This window comes from Pelophylax lessonae (assembly GCF_965119305.1).
Source record: "Pelophylax lessonae genome assembly, chromosome: 2".
In the NCBI taxonomy this organism is placed as follows: domain Eukaryota; kingdom Metazoa; phylum Chordata; class Amphibia; order Anura; family Ranidae; genus Pelophylax; species Pelophylax lessonae.
The window spans coordinates 336,252,786-336,269,249 of record NC_138769.1 but is presented as its reverse complement, the minus strand read 5'-3'; the positions used below and the strand labels follow the sequence as shown (position 1 = coordinate 336,269,249).

The 16,464-nt window shown below is 46.8% G+C and overlaps 1 protein-coding gene across 1 annotated transcript in view; it reads left to right on the top strand.

The window, feature by feature from the left end:
• LOC309547197 (heterogeneous nuclear ribonucleoprotein R-like) overlaps positions 1–16,464 on the top strand; it is an 81,207-nt gene that overhangs the window by 51,532 nt on the left and 13,211 nt on the right. The window contains exons 3-6 of the mRNA XM_082246994.1: positions 73–186; positions 271–447; positions 11,262–11,397; positions 12,354–12,559. Of these exons, the coding sequence (XP_082103120.1) occupies positions 73–186; positions 271–447; positions 11,262–11,397; positions 12,354–12,559 (633 nt within the window). The remainder of the gene's footprint in view (positions 1–72; positions 187–270; positions 448–11,261; positions 11,398–12,353; positions 12,560–16,464) is intronic.

Below are 16,464 nucleotides of genomic sequence, written 5' to 3'. Positions count from 1 at the left end.
ATTTAAAAGTAGCTTGATTTACTAACCTAACTAGGAGTTGACCATTTTGTTTGTTTTTCTTTTACTTTTCAGGCATTATTGGAAAGAACTGGCTATAGTTTGGATGTGACTACTGGACAAAGAAAATATGGAGGTCCTCCTCCAGAATCCGTGGCTTCATGTGCACAGCCCGGAATTGGGACAGAGGTTTGCATAGAATTGCTTCCTCCTTTACACACACTTGCATTACAATCTAAAAACTTTCCTTTATCGTATTTATACTTTTCACAGGTTTTTGTTGGCAAGATACCTAGAGATCTCTATGAAGATGAGTTGGTACCTCTTTTTGAAAAAGCAGGCTCTATTTGGGATCTTCGACTTATGATGGATCCTTTGACTGGACAAAATAGAGGCTATGCCTTCATCACATTCTGCAATAAAGAAGCAGCACAAGAAGCTGTTAAGCTGGTAATGATTTTTCATGATCTTTTTGCTTTGAAGAAGTATATAAAGTAAAAATAAAAACATTTTTAGATGAAATGTCAGTCTATGTGGGAAAAAAAATCTATTGGATAGACTCGTACAAGGTTACCTTGACAAATGGATAAACTGATCCAGCTTTCTGCTTTTAAATTCGTAGGAATGCAAGCAAACCTTTTGGGCTTGTTTTAGGTTGTAGCGAATGGTGTGTAAGACGAGATCGGATAGTTCCGTAATTTTAACCACTTCCGGACTGCCTGCCACAGTTTTATGTTGGTACTTTGACGTTAAATACCAGTGTTATGGCAGCAGATAGCTGCCATAACCCTGGTATTTTCTTACAGGGCGGGCGATCCTCTTTAACATCAAATTGGTCCCAGCGGCGGTTTCGTAGCGGAATAACTTTAATAGGCGCCGGGAGAAGTGCCACCCCTCCCGTCACTTCCCGGTTGTTTTCCCCGCTTACTGGAACTGTCAGTATTGGGGAAAAACACCCCGCTCCGTCCATGTCCCAGGCAGGAAGTCGAGTGAGGGCATGATGGCCTTGGAGGACCGGAGCGTCGTTATGCGTCCCTTCCTCCCAACGGTCTGAAAGAGCCCGTTTTTTTTTTTTTTTGCTTTCACGGGTAGATGTGAGATCTGAGGTCTTTTTGACCCCAGATCTCACATTAAAGAGGAATTGTCCTGCTTATTTCTATTACATGTTTACATTCCTTGTAATAGGAAAAACAGTGTTAAAAAAACTACATTACAGTGTAAACATTTTAAAATAAAAGGTAAAACAAAGAAAACATTTTTAAAGTACCCCGTCCCTCCGAGCTTGTGCGCAGAAGCGAACGCATACCCAAGTCGCACCAACATATGTAAACGGTATTCAAGCCACACAGGTGAGGTATCGCCAGGATCGTTACAGCGAGAGCAATAATTCTAGCCTCAGACCTCCTCTGTAACTCTAAACTGGTAACTTGTAGAAGTTTTTAAAGTGTTGCCTATGGAGATTTTTAAGTACCAATGTGTGTCGCCATTCCACAAGCATGCGCAATTTTGAAGCATGAAATGTTGGGTATCTGTTTACTCTGCGTAACATTATCTTTCACGTTCTAGAACAAAATCGGGATAACTTAACTGTTTTCTTATTTTTCTATTAAAAAAAGTGTATTTTTTCCCAAAAAATTGCGTTTGTAAGACTGCTGCGAAAATACGGTGTGACTTAAAGTATTGCAATATCTCCATTTTATTCTCTAGGGTCTCTGCTAAAAAAAAAAATGTTTTTCCATGGTATGGTGAGTAAATGTAGCCTCCCCTCCCTTATCCCTTGGTGGTCCTGGGGATAATGGGACCTGGACTTCCCAAAAGATCCTGTCAGGATACCCGGCCCTGTGCCCTGTCCCCCTCTCCCGTCCCCTGGGGGGCGCTATAGCTGGGGCACCTGGTGTCCTGGCGGGGGTGGAAATGGTACCTTTTTCCTCCTGGGTCTGGTTGTAGATCCCTTGGGCCTTTATATTGGGGGCCCCTGACCGCATGGCACGCCGTGGGCGCCGCCATCTTTAGTGTGGGCAATGTCATATAATTTTCCCATTGACTTGTATGGGGTAGCCATTTTCCCTGTGTTTCCCATTGGTTTGCATTGGCAGCCATTTTTGTGTAGCCCTATGGAGCTGCTCAGGCATCGTGACCTTTCACATTCCAGACTGATGTCATATCCTGTGACTCTCACTTCCTGCTGCACAGGCTGCACAGTCCGATTCAGGAGGGTTTCTCTGAAGGTGGTAAAGTACTGGGGTCTTAGTGGGCATATCCCTGCACACTCTGCTGTCGGTACATATTTAAGGGGGGCTCCGTGTACCTCGACGATCAGCGGTGGGGACCACGATCTGCGTTTTTAAAGTGACAGTACTCCTTTTTTCTTTTGCAACGAATATGGAGTCCTTGGCAGTGAATTCACCCTCAGACCCCCTTCGTGCGACCACCGGACCTTCCGGATCGCATTTGCTGACGCAATTTCAGCAGCACTGGAAAGCCTGGCGACCAAGGTTGATTTTGTTATGAAAAAAACGGCCGCTGCCTTCACCATCACTGGTGGGGTCCTCTGATTCAGAGACTGATATGGTCACCACGGACGCCCCCCTACCTTAGGGGTCGCTGTCCTCGCAATCGGATGGTAAAGAGGTCCTGTCCTCTTCAACTGCGGCGCGGGAACCCGCTTTGGTGGAAGCCCTGATTGTTTCAGTAAGAAAAACTTTGAAAATGGCAGATGAGCCCACGCCGGCAGGCACACTGGTGTCTTTTGGCTCCCGCAAGACCCAAAAATCAGGCATGGTTATGTCCCGAGAATTTTCATGATATTGTTAATGACCAATGGCGGCGCTTTAAGCACATGCTAGTGCTGCGCTTCTTTCAGGACCCCTGGACTTCCTTCATTCAATACAAATGGGTTCACAAACTGATTCGTTCCAGGTACAAGATCGAATTTCGTTCCCAGCCGACAGGTTCTTTCAGTCGAGTCTTCACCTGTCTCCAGATCATTTGAAGGATCTCCAGGAGGCTGTGCAGGATCTCCTTGTTCAAGGAGTGATTCCTCCACAGGAACGCTTTCAAGGTTTCTATTCAAACCTGTTCACGGTGCCCAGAAAGGAGGGCAAGATGTGTCCAATCCTGGACCTCAAGGCTCTGAACTGCTTTGTACAGGTGCAGAAGTTTCGAATGAGTCCATTCGGTCGGTGGTGGCATCTTTGAATCATCTGGGATTTTCTGGCCTCCATCGATATCAAGGATGCGTACTTACATGTCCCCATCTTCGAGGGACATCAGCGATTCCTTCGCTTTGCGGTGGCAGAGGAGCATTTTCAATTTGTGGCGTTACCCTTTGGTCTCACCTCCGCTCCCAGAGTTTTTACCAAGGTCCTGGCCCTGGTGCTGACCTTTTTACGTCAGAGAGGGATTGCGATCTTGGGACGAGCAGACTCTCATTCGGATCTGTTGGGCGACATCTCAATCATAGATCAGACCCTTCAGGAATTCGGATGGACGATCAATTTAAAAAAATCTGCTCTGACTCCATCCGTACGGGTTACTTGTCTGGGGCTACCTCTCAACTCCAGCCTGGAGAAGGTCTTTCTTCCCTTGGAAAAGCTTCAGAAGTTGCAAGGGGCGATCAGGTTGCTTATGGAAACCGATCGGTCTTCCCTACGGACTTGCATGAGGGCCCTGGGTCTGATTGTATCGACCTTCGAGGCGGTCCCTTGTATGTTGAAATCGTACATTTCATAGTGTGAATCGCTGCAGCTGCACCCTCGCATGTTTTCTAGAACTAGGGTTTTGGCCTTTTTACAGAAAGAGGTTGGCTTTGGGCACTATCAAGGGCCAAGTGGCGGCCTTGGCTATTTACTTCCAACGTCCTTTGGCTACTAATAGCTTGATTCGCGCTTTTATTCAGGGAGTATTGCCTTCCCAATGTCCTAAGCCTAAGAATTTCTTGCACTCTCTGGATGTCGTTCGGGCGATAAGGGTTTATTTGACGGTAACTGAGTCTTTTAGGAAATCTGACTCTTTGTGCTCATTGAAGGACCTTGAAAAGGTTTGGCTGCGTCTGCTGCGACCAAATCCAGATGGATCAGGTGCCTTTCCCTGTGAAGGCGCATTCTACTAAGAGTGCTGAGTGCCTCTTGGGGGCTTTTCGCCGTCAGGCCTCAGTAGTGCAAGTTTGTAAAGCAGCGACTTGGTCGTCTGTGCACACTTTTACAAAATTCTACAAGGTAGATTTGTTGGCATCTTCGGCTTCCTTTGACTGCAAGGTTTTGCAGGCTGCTGTTTCATAAGAGAATTGTTTATTTCTCTTTTTTAGGGTTTTTTCTTTCATGGGTAAGGTGCTGTTGTTCCTGGTTGAGCTTCATGTTACAGAGTTGGCTAAGTTTAACCTTCGGAGTTTACATTATATCTGGTTGCGTTCTCCCCACCCCCTCATGCCTACACTGCTTTGGGACGTCCCAATGAATAAGAAGTATGAGAGCTGCGTCTGTCAATGGACGATAGAGAAAACTGGATTTTTGTAAAAACTTACCGTAAAATCCTCTTCTCTGAAGACAGACGCAGCACCCGCCCCTCTGATATGGGGATGGTTTTTGTATCTTTTTCACTGCTTGCAACGAAACTGGTTTGCTAGAGCAGGGTGTGTGGGTTATGCCTATGGGGACAGCCCTGTGGGCGTGATGAATTGCTTTTTTTCTGGCCTAGAACTACTCCTGCAGGGGGCAGCAATTGATAAGAAGTTGCATCTGTCAATGGATTTCAGAGAAAAGGATTTTACGTTAAGTTCTTACAAAAATCCATTTTCTCTTACGTCCTCTGACAGTCGCCGCCCACTCATACAATCTGCACGTCTGGGTATTGGCCTTCTCCACACGAGTAAGCTAGGCAGAAGATTTTGTTAGAATATCCACAAAAACTTTGTATAGACACACCTACGGGGGGCTGTCCCTCTGGTTAATACCCCCAGCTAGCTTCATTCCCAATTCAGTTTGCTGCTGCCTAGCTTAGGAGTAGGCTGGCTTTCCCTGGCTGGGGCTGCGGTCTCAGCTTTTTTCTTTTTATGTTTTCTCTCTAAAAAAGTATTTTTTCTTTTAAAAAGATAGCTTTTTATTTGTTCCTGCGCTTAGTTAGTTGGACTTCGGAAGACTACAGTGTTTGCAGAGCTGGGAATCGCACTGGTTCGCGTTAGCAGGTTATTGGTACGCCCAGGCCTCGCAAACGACTATGTCCCTGACCTCGGGGAGGAGCCTGCGAAGTTGCTATCTTCGCCGGGATGTCTCAACTGCGGTACGCTCACGTGTTGCTAGCGTCTCCTTCAGCTGACGGCACCCCCACTCAGGGTGGGAGGCTTCCAGTCGCAGAGCGGTGCCCACGTTTCGCTGGACCGGTGAGTACCATGCTACCCCTCTGTCTCTGACCATGTCTGTCGGGGTGTGTATGTTGGCCCTCTGTTTTTTGGGGATGGCAGTTCGGTATGGGTTCTTTGATGTCCCCCTCGTGTCTGTAGGTGCGGTCCCTGTGTGTCCCTTCCCGGTCCCTGCGGGGGCGCTGTCGCGGTTTCACCTCTATATGGGGGGTTGCGGGGGTCTCCTAATGTCCCTGAGGTGCTTGTGGTACTATTTGGGGAACAGTACATGGTGTGTGGGGGCCGCAATTGGCGTAAAACCACGCGGCCGCCATTTTGGGTGTGGGCAGGTTGTTCGGCCTCATAGTGTGGGCAGCAGCCATTTTCTACTGTCCTTTTGGCGCCGATCGGGCGCCATCTTTAGTGTGGGCATGATGTCCTTTAGTGGACAGCAGCCATTTTCCCAGAGCTTTTCCCATAGACTTCTATTGGCAACCATTTTCTTGTGGCTCAGAGCTGTCTTTGCCTCTAGAGGCGTGAGGTCACTTCGTCCTCCTTCCCTTCAGATCGTTCAGCAGTGTGGTGCAAGTATAACACACTGTGGGGGGCTTTTCCTGTATTCCCTGGCCTGCATTCCTGCTAGCATTCATTTTTTGCAGTTTCCTGTAGCACAGGACTTGCTCTCCATTTGCGGTGCATTTGAGGTGGGGACTGTGGGAATCGCCGATTTAAAGGGCCAGCTTCATTTAAATTGAGATTGCTATTATGGAGTCCCAGGATAGCAAATCCCTCTCAGATCTGGTAGAGGGTTCAGGTACTCCTGAATCTTCTGCTATAGTCTCACTAACTGCTGCACTTGCGACTTTAGCGTCAAAAGTAGATTTGTTGATGTCTGACCGGGCTTCTAAGAAAAGTCCCGGCGATTTCGGCAGTTCACATTCCAGTTGTGGAGAACTGGCAGGCGGACTATCTGAGTCGCCAGACCCTGGACCAAGGGGAATGGTCCCTCCACCCAGAGGTGTTTCAGATGCTGTGTGCGTGGTGGGGATCCCTGGACGTGGATCTGTTCGCGTCTCGTCTCAACAACAAGGTGGGAAGGTTCGTGGCACGAACGCGCGATCCTCTGGCGGACGCCTCCAACGCGTTGGTGGTGCCTTGGCATCAGTATCGGCTGATTTATGCCTTTCCCCCCGATTTTAGTTGTTGTCCAGATTCCTTCGCAGGTTGGTCTCGGAACCGAGGTTGGTTATTGTGGTGGCCCCAGACTGGCCGCATCGGTCTTAGTACCCGGACATCATGCAACTGGTCGTGGAGCCTCCCTGGCGGCTCCCGCTAAGAGACGATCTTTTGTCTCAATGGCCGATCTTCCATCCTGCTTAACAGTCGCTGCTTTGATGGCGTGGCTGTTAAAAGCCAGGTCTTGAGAGACAGAGGTCTCTCGTTGGCGGTCATTCCTACCTTGCTCAAGGCCAGGAAGGTCTCCTCGGGTAAGATTATCGCACCTGGAAGGCTTATTTTGCCTGGTGTGAGTCGCAGGGGTTCCATCCACGCTCCTTTTTGGTAGCGAGGGTTTTGGCTTTCCTGCACACTGGTGTGGAGCAGCGTCTTGCGCTGACCACTATTAAGGGCCAGTTGTCTACGCTGGCCATTCTCTTTCAGCGCTCCTTGGCGTCAAATTCCTTGATCCGCACCTTTATTCAAGGGGTGCATCATCTGGCTCCCCCTAGGAGGGCACCCTTGCCCCCTTGGGACCTGAATTTGGTGCTGTCCGTTTTTTGCAACGTCCTCCCTTTGAGAACATCCTGGAGATTCCTCTGCCTGTGCTGTCAAGGAAAGTTACCTTTCTGTTGGCGATCACATCTGCTTGCAGAGTGTCGGAGTTGGTGGCCCTGTCTTGCCGCTCCCCCCTATCTGATTGTTCACAGGGTGGTCTTGCGACCTCATTAGTCCTTCCTTCCGAAGGTGGTTTCAGACTTCCATCTCAACAAGGACATTGTCTTGCCTTCGCTGTGTGCGAAGCCTGAGCATCCTAAGGAGTTTTCCTTGCATTTCTTGGATGAGGTTCGGGCGATCAGGGTTTACTTGTCGTCTACTGAATCCTTTGGAAAGTCGGATTGTCTTTTTGTCCTTCCTGAGGGACCTCGGAAGGGTACGGCTGCGTCTGCGGCAACCATTTCCAAATGGATCAGACAGACGATTGTGCAGGCCTATTCAATTAGGGATCAGGTTCCACCTTTCCCTGTCACAGCGCACTCTACCAGAGCGATTTGTGCGTCTTGGGCCTTCCGCCATCAGGCGTCGGTAACTCAGGTGTGCAAACTTGATGTCTTGGCATCAGCGGATGCCTCTTTTGGCCTCCAAGTTTTGAGCTCGGCAGTGCCTTAGCGGAGACAGGGTAGTTTTTTGCCTGTCTCCTCCTGTCTCCTCCTGTTGGGGTTTCCCTTTTTGTTTTCCTGGATTTTCGCTCCTGTTGAGCTTTCTTGTTGCCCAGTGATTCCTTTTCTGGTTCAGAAAAGGTTCTTTTCTCTGACCTGGGTGTTGCGTTACCTTTTTGACGGTTAAGTTTTCCCACCCCTCACATCTACACTGCTTTAGGACGTCCCAAACGTGCAGATTGTATGAGCGGGCGGCGACTGTTAGAGGACGTAAGAGAAAATATAATTTTTGTAAGAACTTACCATAAAATTCTTTTCTCTGAGTCCTCTGACAGTCGCCGCCCACTGGGTTTGAAGCCCAGTTCTTGAGGAACAGGGTTCCTCTGAATATGTAATGCCCATGATGCTAAACGTTTGGACGTGTACTTCTGTAAGATCTACCATCGCTCTTGGAAGCTTTCTTCACAGGCTCTTTGGGATGAATCTTGGCATTTTTGCAATCAGACCCGAAGTACCCGCAAGGGTAAAATGTTGGCACTTTCAATATTGTTTCTCATATACCTACTCCTGTCAGATTGGTATTATTTGTATTTAAATTTTGGTTTTCTCTGGACTTCTGTTCCCCTTTCCACCCTTAATCACTGGGTTGCTTATCTTGTTTCCATCACCTCTGCAAGGCTTTGTCCTGTAAAGATCCATTTCTGTTTTCATAGGGACAAAGTGATATTAAGGCCCAGAGCCTTTTATATAGAATGGTGGTGCTGCGCTGCTGTAGTAGTTTTAGAAATAATCTATGTAACATTGCAAAGACGTAAACAATGGGGATACAAGTAATGTGCAATTGCGCAAATAAATATCAAAAAATGCTAATAGCAGTGCAAACAAATATTAGCAGAAGGTACAAATACCACCAAATACCACAAATATGTAAAAAAAAAAAAAAAAGTAGGCATTCATCTCTCAATGTTCATTGATTAAATTGAGTCAGCATAGTATTAATAGTGAATTATGAACATTATGAGCTCAAAATAAAGGGGGCAGTTTATAATCAAATAGTGCTATCTCTTGTAATTCTTTTAAAATAATGGTGTGTCCCTTCAGAATACAGGTAAGTGGATAAATAAGTGCTAGCTTCTCTTTTCAGTGTTGTGACACCTCTCTGTAAGGTTACAGCATATGAAAGTTGTTTCAATCTGATGGTCCGTGTATCTGCTCGCCTCTAGGGATACTCTTAATGCTCCTCCCTGGCTTAATTAATTTCTATGGTGAGTAAGTCTCCTCTATGGTTATCCTGGGTGTTCTCCCTCGATATCTGTAATTAGATTCATGTATAAAAGAGACTCCTCTTAGTGTTATAAAGTTTTTAAGGATTTATTCAAGTTAAAAGCAGTATTTTACTCACATTGAAACAAAGGAACTGTGCTGAACTCATAAAGCCTCCGGCATCCCTTCCGGAATGCCTCCGCTCAAGCCCTATGCGTTACGTCACGCCCACTTGACTTTATCAGAGGAAGAACCCCTGATGAAGTCACGTGGGTGTGACGTAACTTGTAGGGCATAAGCAACCCCTAGAGGCGAGCAGAGATACACGGACCACCAGATTGAGACAACTATCATATGCTTTAACCTTACAGCAGTAAGGTGAGTGGCTAGTGAGCACAGAGATGTCACAACTCTGAAAAGAGAAGATAGCACTTATTTATCCACTTGCCTGTATAGTCAAGGGACACCCCATTATTTTGAAGGATTACAAGAGATAGCACTATTTGATTATACACCCACCACCCCCTTTATTTTGGACTCCTAATATTCTCAATTCACTATTAATACTATGCGGTTTCAATTTAATCACTGAACATTAAGAGATGAATGCCTACATTTTTTTTTTTTCACATTTTTTTAAGCGGTATTTGCACCACCTTCTAATATTTACTCTGCTATCAGCACTTTAAGTGTGGTGGATTGTATAACCTTATGATTTTTCTGTTTTCCAGATATTTATTTGCGCAATTGCACATTATGTGCATCACCATTGTTTTCATCTTTGTACACCAATAGTAAGTTAGCATTGTTATATAGATGTTAGATTGTTGTTTACAACTACTACAGCAGCGCGGCACCACCATTCTATATAATTAACTATCACATAAGCTATGGATAAGCTAACAGGTGTCTGCAGCAGATGGTCATTTTATAACATTATATCCTATTTAAAGTGATAGCGCGGGAGTATTCACCACACAGTTTTATAAGGCCCAGAGCCGCCTTCCTTCTTAAGGTGGTTTCTGCCTTTCAACTCAACCGGGACATTGTTCTTCTGTCTCTCTGTGCTGCTGCAGTGCATCCGAAGGAAATCTTCCTTCATTTTGTGAATGCAGCCACTAAAGGGGAACCATCTGCTCGGCCTACCATTTCTTTGTGGCTCAGACAGATTTGTTCAGGCATATGTTCTTCAGGAATGGGGGGGTCACTCTTTCTGTTCAAGGCACACTACTAGATCTGTAAGTACCTCTTTGGCTTTTCAGCATCTGTTTCCCAGAGTTGCAAGGCCTCCACCTGGTCTTCTTTTCACACTTTCTCTAAGTTCTACCTTTTCTGATTCCAGTTTCAGGCGATAAAAGCAGCCCTAAATTCTGTTTTGTTGTGTGGACCTGTAAGTGTGTTGTGATTGTTGCCTACTCCTCAGTTGGACAGATTTTTGGATATCCAAATTGTCTGAATTCTGTCTCTCAATGAACGAGAGAGAAAATTACTGACTGTAAAATCCATTTCTTGCAGTTCATTTAGGCACACAGGTTCCACCCTTCTGTGTCTATAATCATGTTCCTAGTATTGCTTTTCTCCAGGCATGCTGTAAGTAGGAGGAGTTATACCATGCTCATCAATGTTTGTTCGTATTTCTTTTGGCGTTCCTTTGAGGGGCAAAGTAGCAATTTACTGGAAGTACAAAAATCTAGTTTTTCTTTTAGTGGAGTTTAGTTTTAAGACTTTAGCATAGTATTGTGTATGTGTGAATGTATATTACGATACCAACACAGTGTTTTTGGCATCTGTTTTGTTTTCTTATAGTGATATTATAATTTTCATTATTAATTCTGTTACTTTCTATATATCTTTTTCCACACTCAAACCAATCACTAGAGACCAAATAGACCTAATTCATCCCTGAAATCCTATGTAGCTCTTCATGAAGTGTTTTTGTGATGTGGCATAAACTTGCAGTAAAATGGTGGAGCAGATAAAAAGCATTAGCACTATCCATAGTCACTGCAGTGCCTCTTGCACTTAAGTTACTTGGAATGTTTGGTAGCAGTCATTGTACCACACATAAAATGAGTGATTTGCAAAAAAGATGGATAGCATGTACCCTAGCAACCCCATTGCTTACATTTTTAGACAAGCATAACTGATGCTTTTATGGGAAAATTATTTTAAAACTGATAATCCAACTTTGGGTGTGGGGATTTGAATATTTGCTATGTTAAAATGTCCTGGAATACGTCTCTTCCCTCACATTTACCGAGATGTGTACATTTTTACTTTTCTCTTTTCAGTGTGACAACTATGAAATACGCCCTGGCAAACACATTGGAGTGTGCATTTCTGTGGCAAATAACAGACTTTTTGTTGGATCAATACCCAAAAATAAGACAAAAGAAAATATTCTAGAGGAGTTTAGTAAAGTTACAGGTACTGTTTTTTTTTTTTAGGCATATTTAGTTTTACTGGTATTGTGAGGCCATACATTTTGTGGGATTTTATTTACAGTTAAAGGATAACTCCATGATTATCCCACAATAATATCCTCGCTCCATTGCCTCTTTTTTCTTATGAAATCGAAATACTTATCTTCGACACAGAAGCAACTGTTTGCCGCTTGGCATTTCAGCCATCACATTTTCATTGAAATGCCAGTGCTGGAGACCTTATTTTCCACTTGGTTCAAAGGCACTGTAGCCTCTTTTGAATCAGGAGGTGAAAAACAATTTTAAACAATGGCTTTAGAAGAAGGATATCTATATTTTTGGGATGTCTTTCATACCTTAAGCAAATCACTTGCTGATGAATATGACCCCTTTTAAATTTGCTTCTTAAATGCATCTATTTTGTTTTAGTACTGGATAGATTGCAGGAAAGTCAGGAACTTCCTGTCCTGGGGACACCATTTTTATCTAACAGGAAGTGAAGGAATCTCTCCATTAGAGCCTTTAATGACGATTGTAAACCTGACAAGTTATAATCTTCCCCACTCTATCAAAAGAAAACGAGTATAAATGCGCTTTAGAGCCCATTGCACACGGATGTAATGATTTACTGATGCTTATATGCAGGATCTTTCTGGAAGACAAATCCTTAATGAAAAACACAAGTTATGGAACAAATGGACCTTGTGCATCCTCTTTTAACTGCCAGTGTTGCAATTTACACGTGTGTAAATTACGCACTATGAACACTGTCTTACTGATTTTTATGTAACTGTGTCCATTGACTCAAATATGCAATGCACCTGTGTTCAGATATTTAAAAAGAGTTTTTTATTATTTTTTTTTTTGCCAATGTTTAAGAGGCCTTCTAAGTAAATATTCACATTCTGTATTTTTACCTGTTTTTCAATAGCTGTTGACAGTTCATTTTGTATATTCTAGAGGGCCTAGTGGATGTGATCTTGTATCACCAACCGGATGACAAGAAAAAGAACCGTGGGTTTTGTTTTCTGGAGTATGAAGACCACAAAAGTGCAGCTCAAGCCAGACGCAGGTTAATGAGTGGAAAGGTGAAGGTTTGGGGGAATGCGGTCACTGTAGAATGGGCAGATCCTGTGGAGGAACCTGATCCTGAGATTATGTCAAAGGTGAGTAGCTGAATGAGAAGCTAGTGTGCACATACATCGATCAGCCATAACATTATGACCACTGACTGGTTAAGGGAATATCTCGTTACAATGGCATCTGAAAATTGGTGGGATGTATTAGGCAGCAAGTGAACATGTTCATGAAGTTGATGTAGTGAAAGCAGAAAAAAATGGGCACCGCAGTTTGTTGTGTATTGGGCTGTGAAGCCCATGGTGCCCCGTGTCCAGAGCCAAAAGCCTCTACAGTGGTCACATGAAGATCAGAACTGGACTATGGAGTAATGGAAGAATGCGACCTGGTCTGATGAATCACCTGGGGGAGTGCCCACTATGGCAAAAATTATTACATTTATATTGCAAGCGGAGGTAAATAAAGCAGAGGAAAAAATAACCTGCCATGGCAAAAAAACAAATACAGTATCCTACTCATGGGAAATGTAATCCTATTTCAGGGTTCGTACGGTCCTGGAAATCCTGGAAAAGTTTTGGAATTTTTAGATGACACTTTCCAGGCCTGGAAAGGTCATGGAAAATTAGGAAACACACTAGGTTTTGGAAAAGTCATGGAATTAAATTACTGTGGAGGAGTGGGGAGCGGATGCTTAATTTTAATTAATGATAATTATATTGCCACATACTGTATTTACATTTTGCTGTTTTAGCGTCCTTCCGGGTCCGTGGTATGCGCGTGCTGTCATTGGCCAGCAGCACCCGAAGAGACGACCCAATCAGCCAGCGGGGAAGGCCGGCCACGGTTTGCCTGGGGACACTGTGACTGGCTAGCAGCAGCAGTAACAGCCGGGAGATTATCAACCAATGAGGCAGCGGAAGCGTCACTGGAGGGCGGGTCGGCCGCATGAACGTGATGATGACGCGGAAGGGGCGGTAACCGCTTTGGTTACCGCACCCCCGCGTCATCACGTTCATGCGGCCGGCCCACCCTCCAGTGACGCTTCCGCTCCCTCATTGGTTGATAATCTCCCGGCTGTTACTGCTGCTGCTAGCCAGTCACAGTGTCTCCAGGCAAACCGCGGCCGGCCATCCCCGCTGTCTGATTGGGTCATCTCCTCGGCTACTGCTGGCCAGTGACTGACAGTAAGGACAAACTGCGGACCCGGAAGGACACCTACCTGTACCAGTGCTATACGCTGAATGTAAAAATGCCCCCCCTCAGTGCTCTTTAGCCCCCCCCCCCAGTGCTCTTTACCCCCCCAGTGCTCTTTAGTCCCCCCCCAGTGCTCTTTAGTCCCCCCCCCAGTGCTCTTTAGTCCCCCCCCCAGCGCTCTTTAGTCCCCCCCCCAGCGCTCTTTAGTCCCCCCCCCCGTGTTCTTTAGCCCCCCCCCCCCAGTGTTCTTTAGCTCCTCCCAGTGCTCTTAGTCCTCCCAGTGCTCTTAGTCCTCCCAGTGCTCTTAGTCCTCCCAGTGCTCTTAGTCCTCCCAGTGCTCTTAGTCCTCCCAGTGCTCTTAGTCCTCCCAGTGCTCTTAGTCCTCCCAGTGCTCTTAGTCCTCCCAGTGCTCTTAGTCCTCCCAGTGCTCTTAGTCCTCCCAGTGCTCTTAGTCCTCCCAGTGCTCTTAGTCCTCCCAGTGCTCTTAGTCCTCCCAGTGCTCTTAGTCCTCCCAGTGCTCTTAGTCCTCCCAGTGCTCTTAGTCCTCCCAGTGCTCTTAGTCCCCCCAGTGCTCTTAGTCCCCCCCAGTGCCCTTAAGCCCCCCTCCCCCCGTGCTTTTAGCCCCCCCCCGGTGCTTTTCATCCCCCCCCATGCTTTCTGGCTCCCCCAGTGCTCTCCAGCTCCCTGGCTCCCCTCTCATTTATTTCCAGTTCCCCCCAGACAGTGCTCTCCAGTCCCCCCCCCCTCTCCCCCTGTGCTCTCCATCCCCCTGGTTTTCCATGCTCTCTCCCCCCCGCGCCTTCCAACCCCCCTGCAATGCTTTCCAAACCCCCCCTTAATTCTCTCCAGTCCCCCCCCCCCCCCCCTGCCCTTCAGCTCCTCCATTGCTCTCTGCTTCCCCTGTGCTCTTCTATCTTCTATCATGTCTGCAGTCTCTGACCACCTCCTGTATCATGTCCGCAGCCTCTGACCACCTCCTGTATCATGTCCGCAGCCTCTGACCACCTCCTGTATCATGTCCGCAGCCTCTGACCACCTCCTGTATCTTGTCCGCAGCCTCTGACCACCTCCTGTATCATGTCCGCGCAGCCTCTGACCACCTCCTGTATCATGTCCGTGCAGTCTCTGACCACCTCCTGTATCATGTCCGCAGTCTCTGACCTTCTCCTGTATCATGTCCGCAGCCTCTGACCACCTCCTGTATCATGTCTGCAGTCTCTGACCACCTCCTGTATCATGTCCGCAGTCTCTGACCTTCTCCTGTATCATGTCCGCAGCCTCTGACCACCTCCTGTATCATGTCCGCAGTCTCTGACCACCTCCTGTATCATGTCCGCAGCCTCTGACCACCTCCTGTATCATGTCCGCAGCCTCTGACCACCTCCTGTATCATGTCCGCAGCCTCTGACCACCTCCTGTATCATGTCCGCAGCCTCTGACCACCTCCTGTATCATGTCCGCAGCCTCTGACCACCTCCTGTATCATGTCCGCAGCCTCTGACCACCTCCTGTATCATGTCTGCAGTCTCTGACCATCTCCTGTATCATGTCCGCAGTCTCTGACCTTCTCCTGTATCATGTCCGCAGCCTCTGACCACCTCCTGTATCATGTCCGCAGTCTCTGACCACCTCCTGTATCATGTCCGCAGCCTCTGACCACCTCCTGTATCATGTCCGCAGCCTCTGACCACCTCCTGTATCCTGTCCGCAGCCTCTGACCACCTCCTGTATCATGTCCGCAGCCTCTGACCACCTCCTGTATCATGTCCGCAGCCTCTGACCACCTCCTGTATCATGTCCGCAGCCTCTGACCACCTCCTGTATCATGTCCGCAGCCTCTGACCACCTCCTGTATCATGCCCGCAGCCTCTGACCACCTCCTGTATCATGTCCGCAGCCTCTGGCCACCTCCTGTATCATGTCCGCGCAGCCTCTGACCACCTCCTGTATCATGTCCGCGCAGCCTCTGACCACCTCCTGTATCATGTCCGCGCAGCCTCTGACCACCTCCTGTATCATGTCCGTGCAGCCTCTGACCACCTCCTGTATCATGTCCGCAGCCTCTGACCACCTCCTGTATCATGTCTGCAGTCTCTGACCACCTCCTGTATCATGTCCGCAGTCTCTGACCTTCTCCTGTATCATGTCCGCAGCCTCTGACCACCTCCTGTATCATGTCTGTAGTCTCTGACCAACTCCTGTATCATGTCCGCAGCCTCTGACCACCTCCTGTATCATGTCTGCAGCCTCTGACCTTCTCCTATATCATGTCCGCTAAATGTACGGTGTGTGTCGTAAAACGTTTGACATTTCGAACATGGGAGAGGCAGCGCTGTCTAGCCACGCTAAAGGTGCAAAGCACCAGTCTGCAGCTGCGTGCTTGACAGCTTCCAATCCGATCGCTGGCTTTTTCACCCGTGCGCCTGAAGTGACACCTGCTCCCAGCTGCGGCAGTGGTGCTTCCATCTTATCCACTGTAAAACAAGGGACCATTTTGAGTCACGCTGTATCCAGAAACGAAACGCTAACTGCAGAGGTACTGTACACTACAAAGATTGTCATTTATTTTAGTAAAAATATGCTGGGTGTGACATGGATTAACATGTATACATAGACATTTCATGAAACATTAGGTCATGAATATTTACGTGAAGTCATGGAAAAGTCATGGAATTTTATTGGTGAAAATGTGTATGAACCCTGCTATTTGGTCAGCCTAGAAAATAAGCATATCATGGTAATATCCAGCTGTAAATACTTTTGATTAAACACCCTTTGGATAAATACTGATATATGGGTC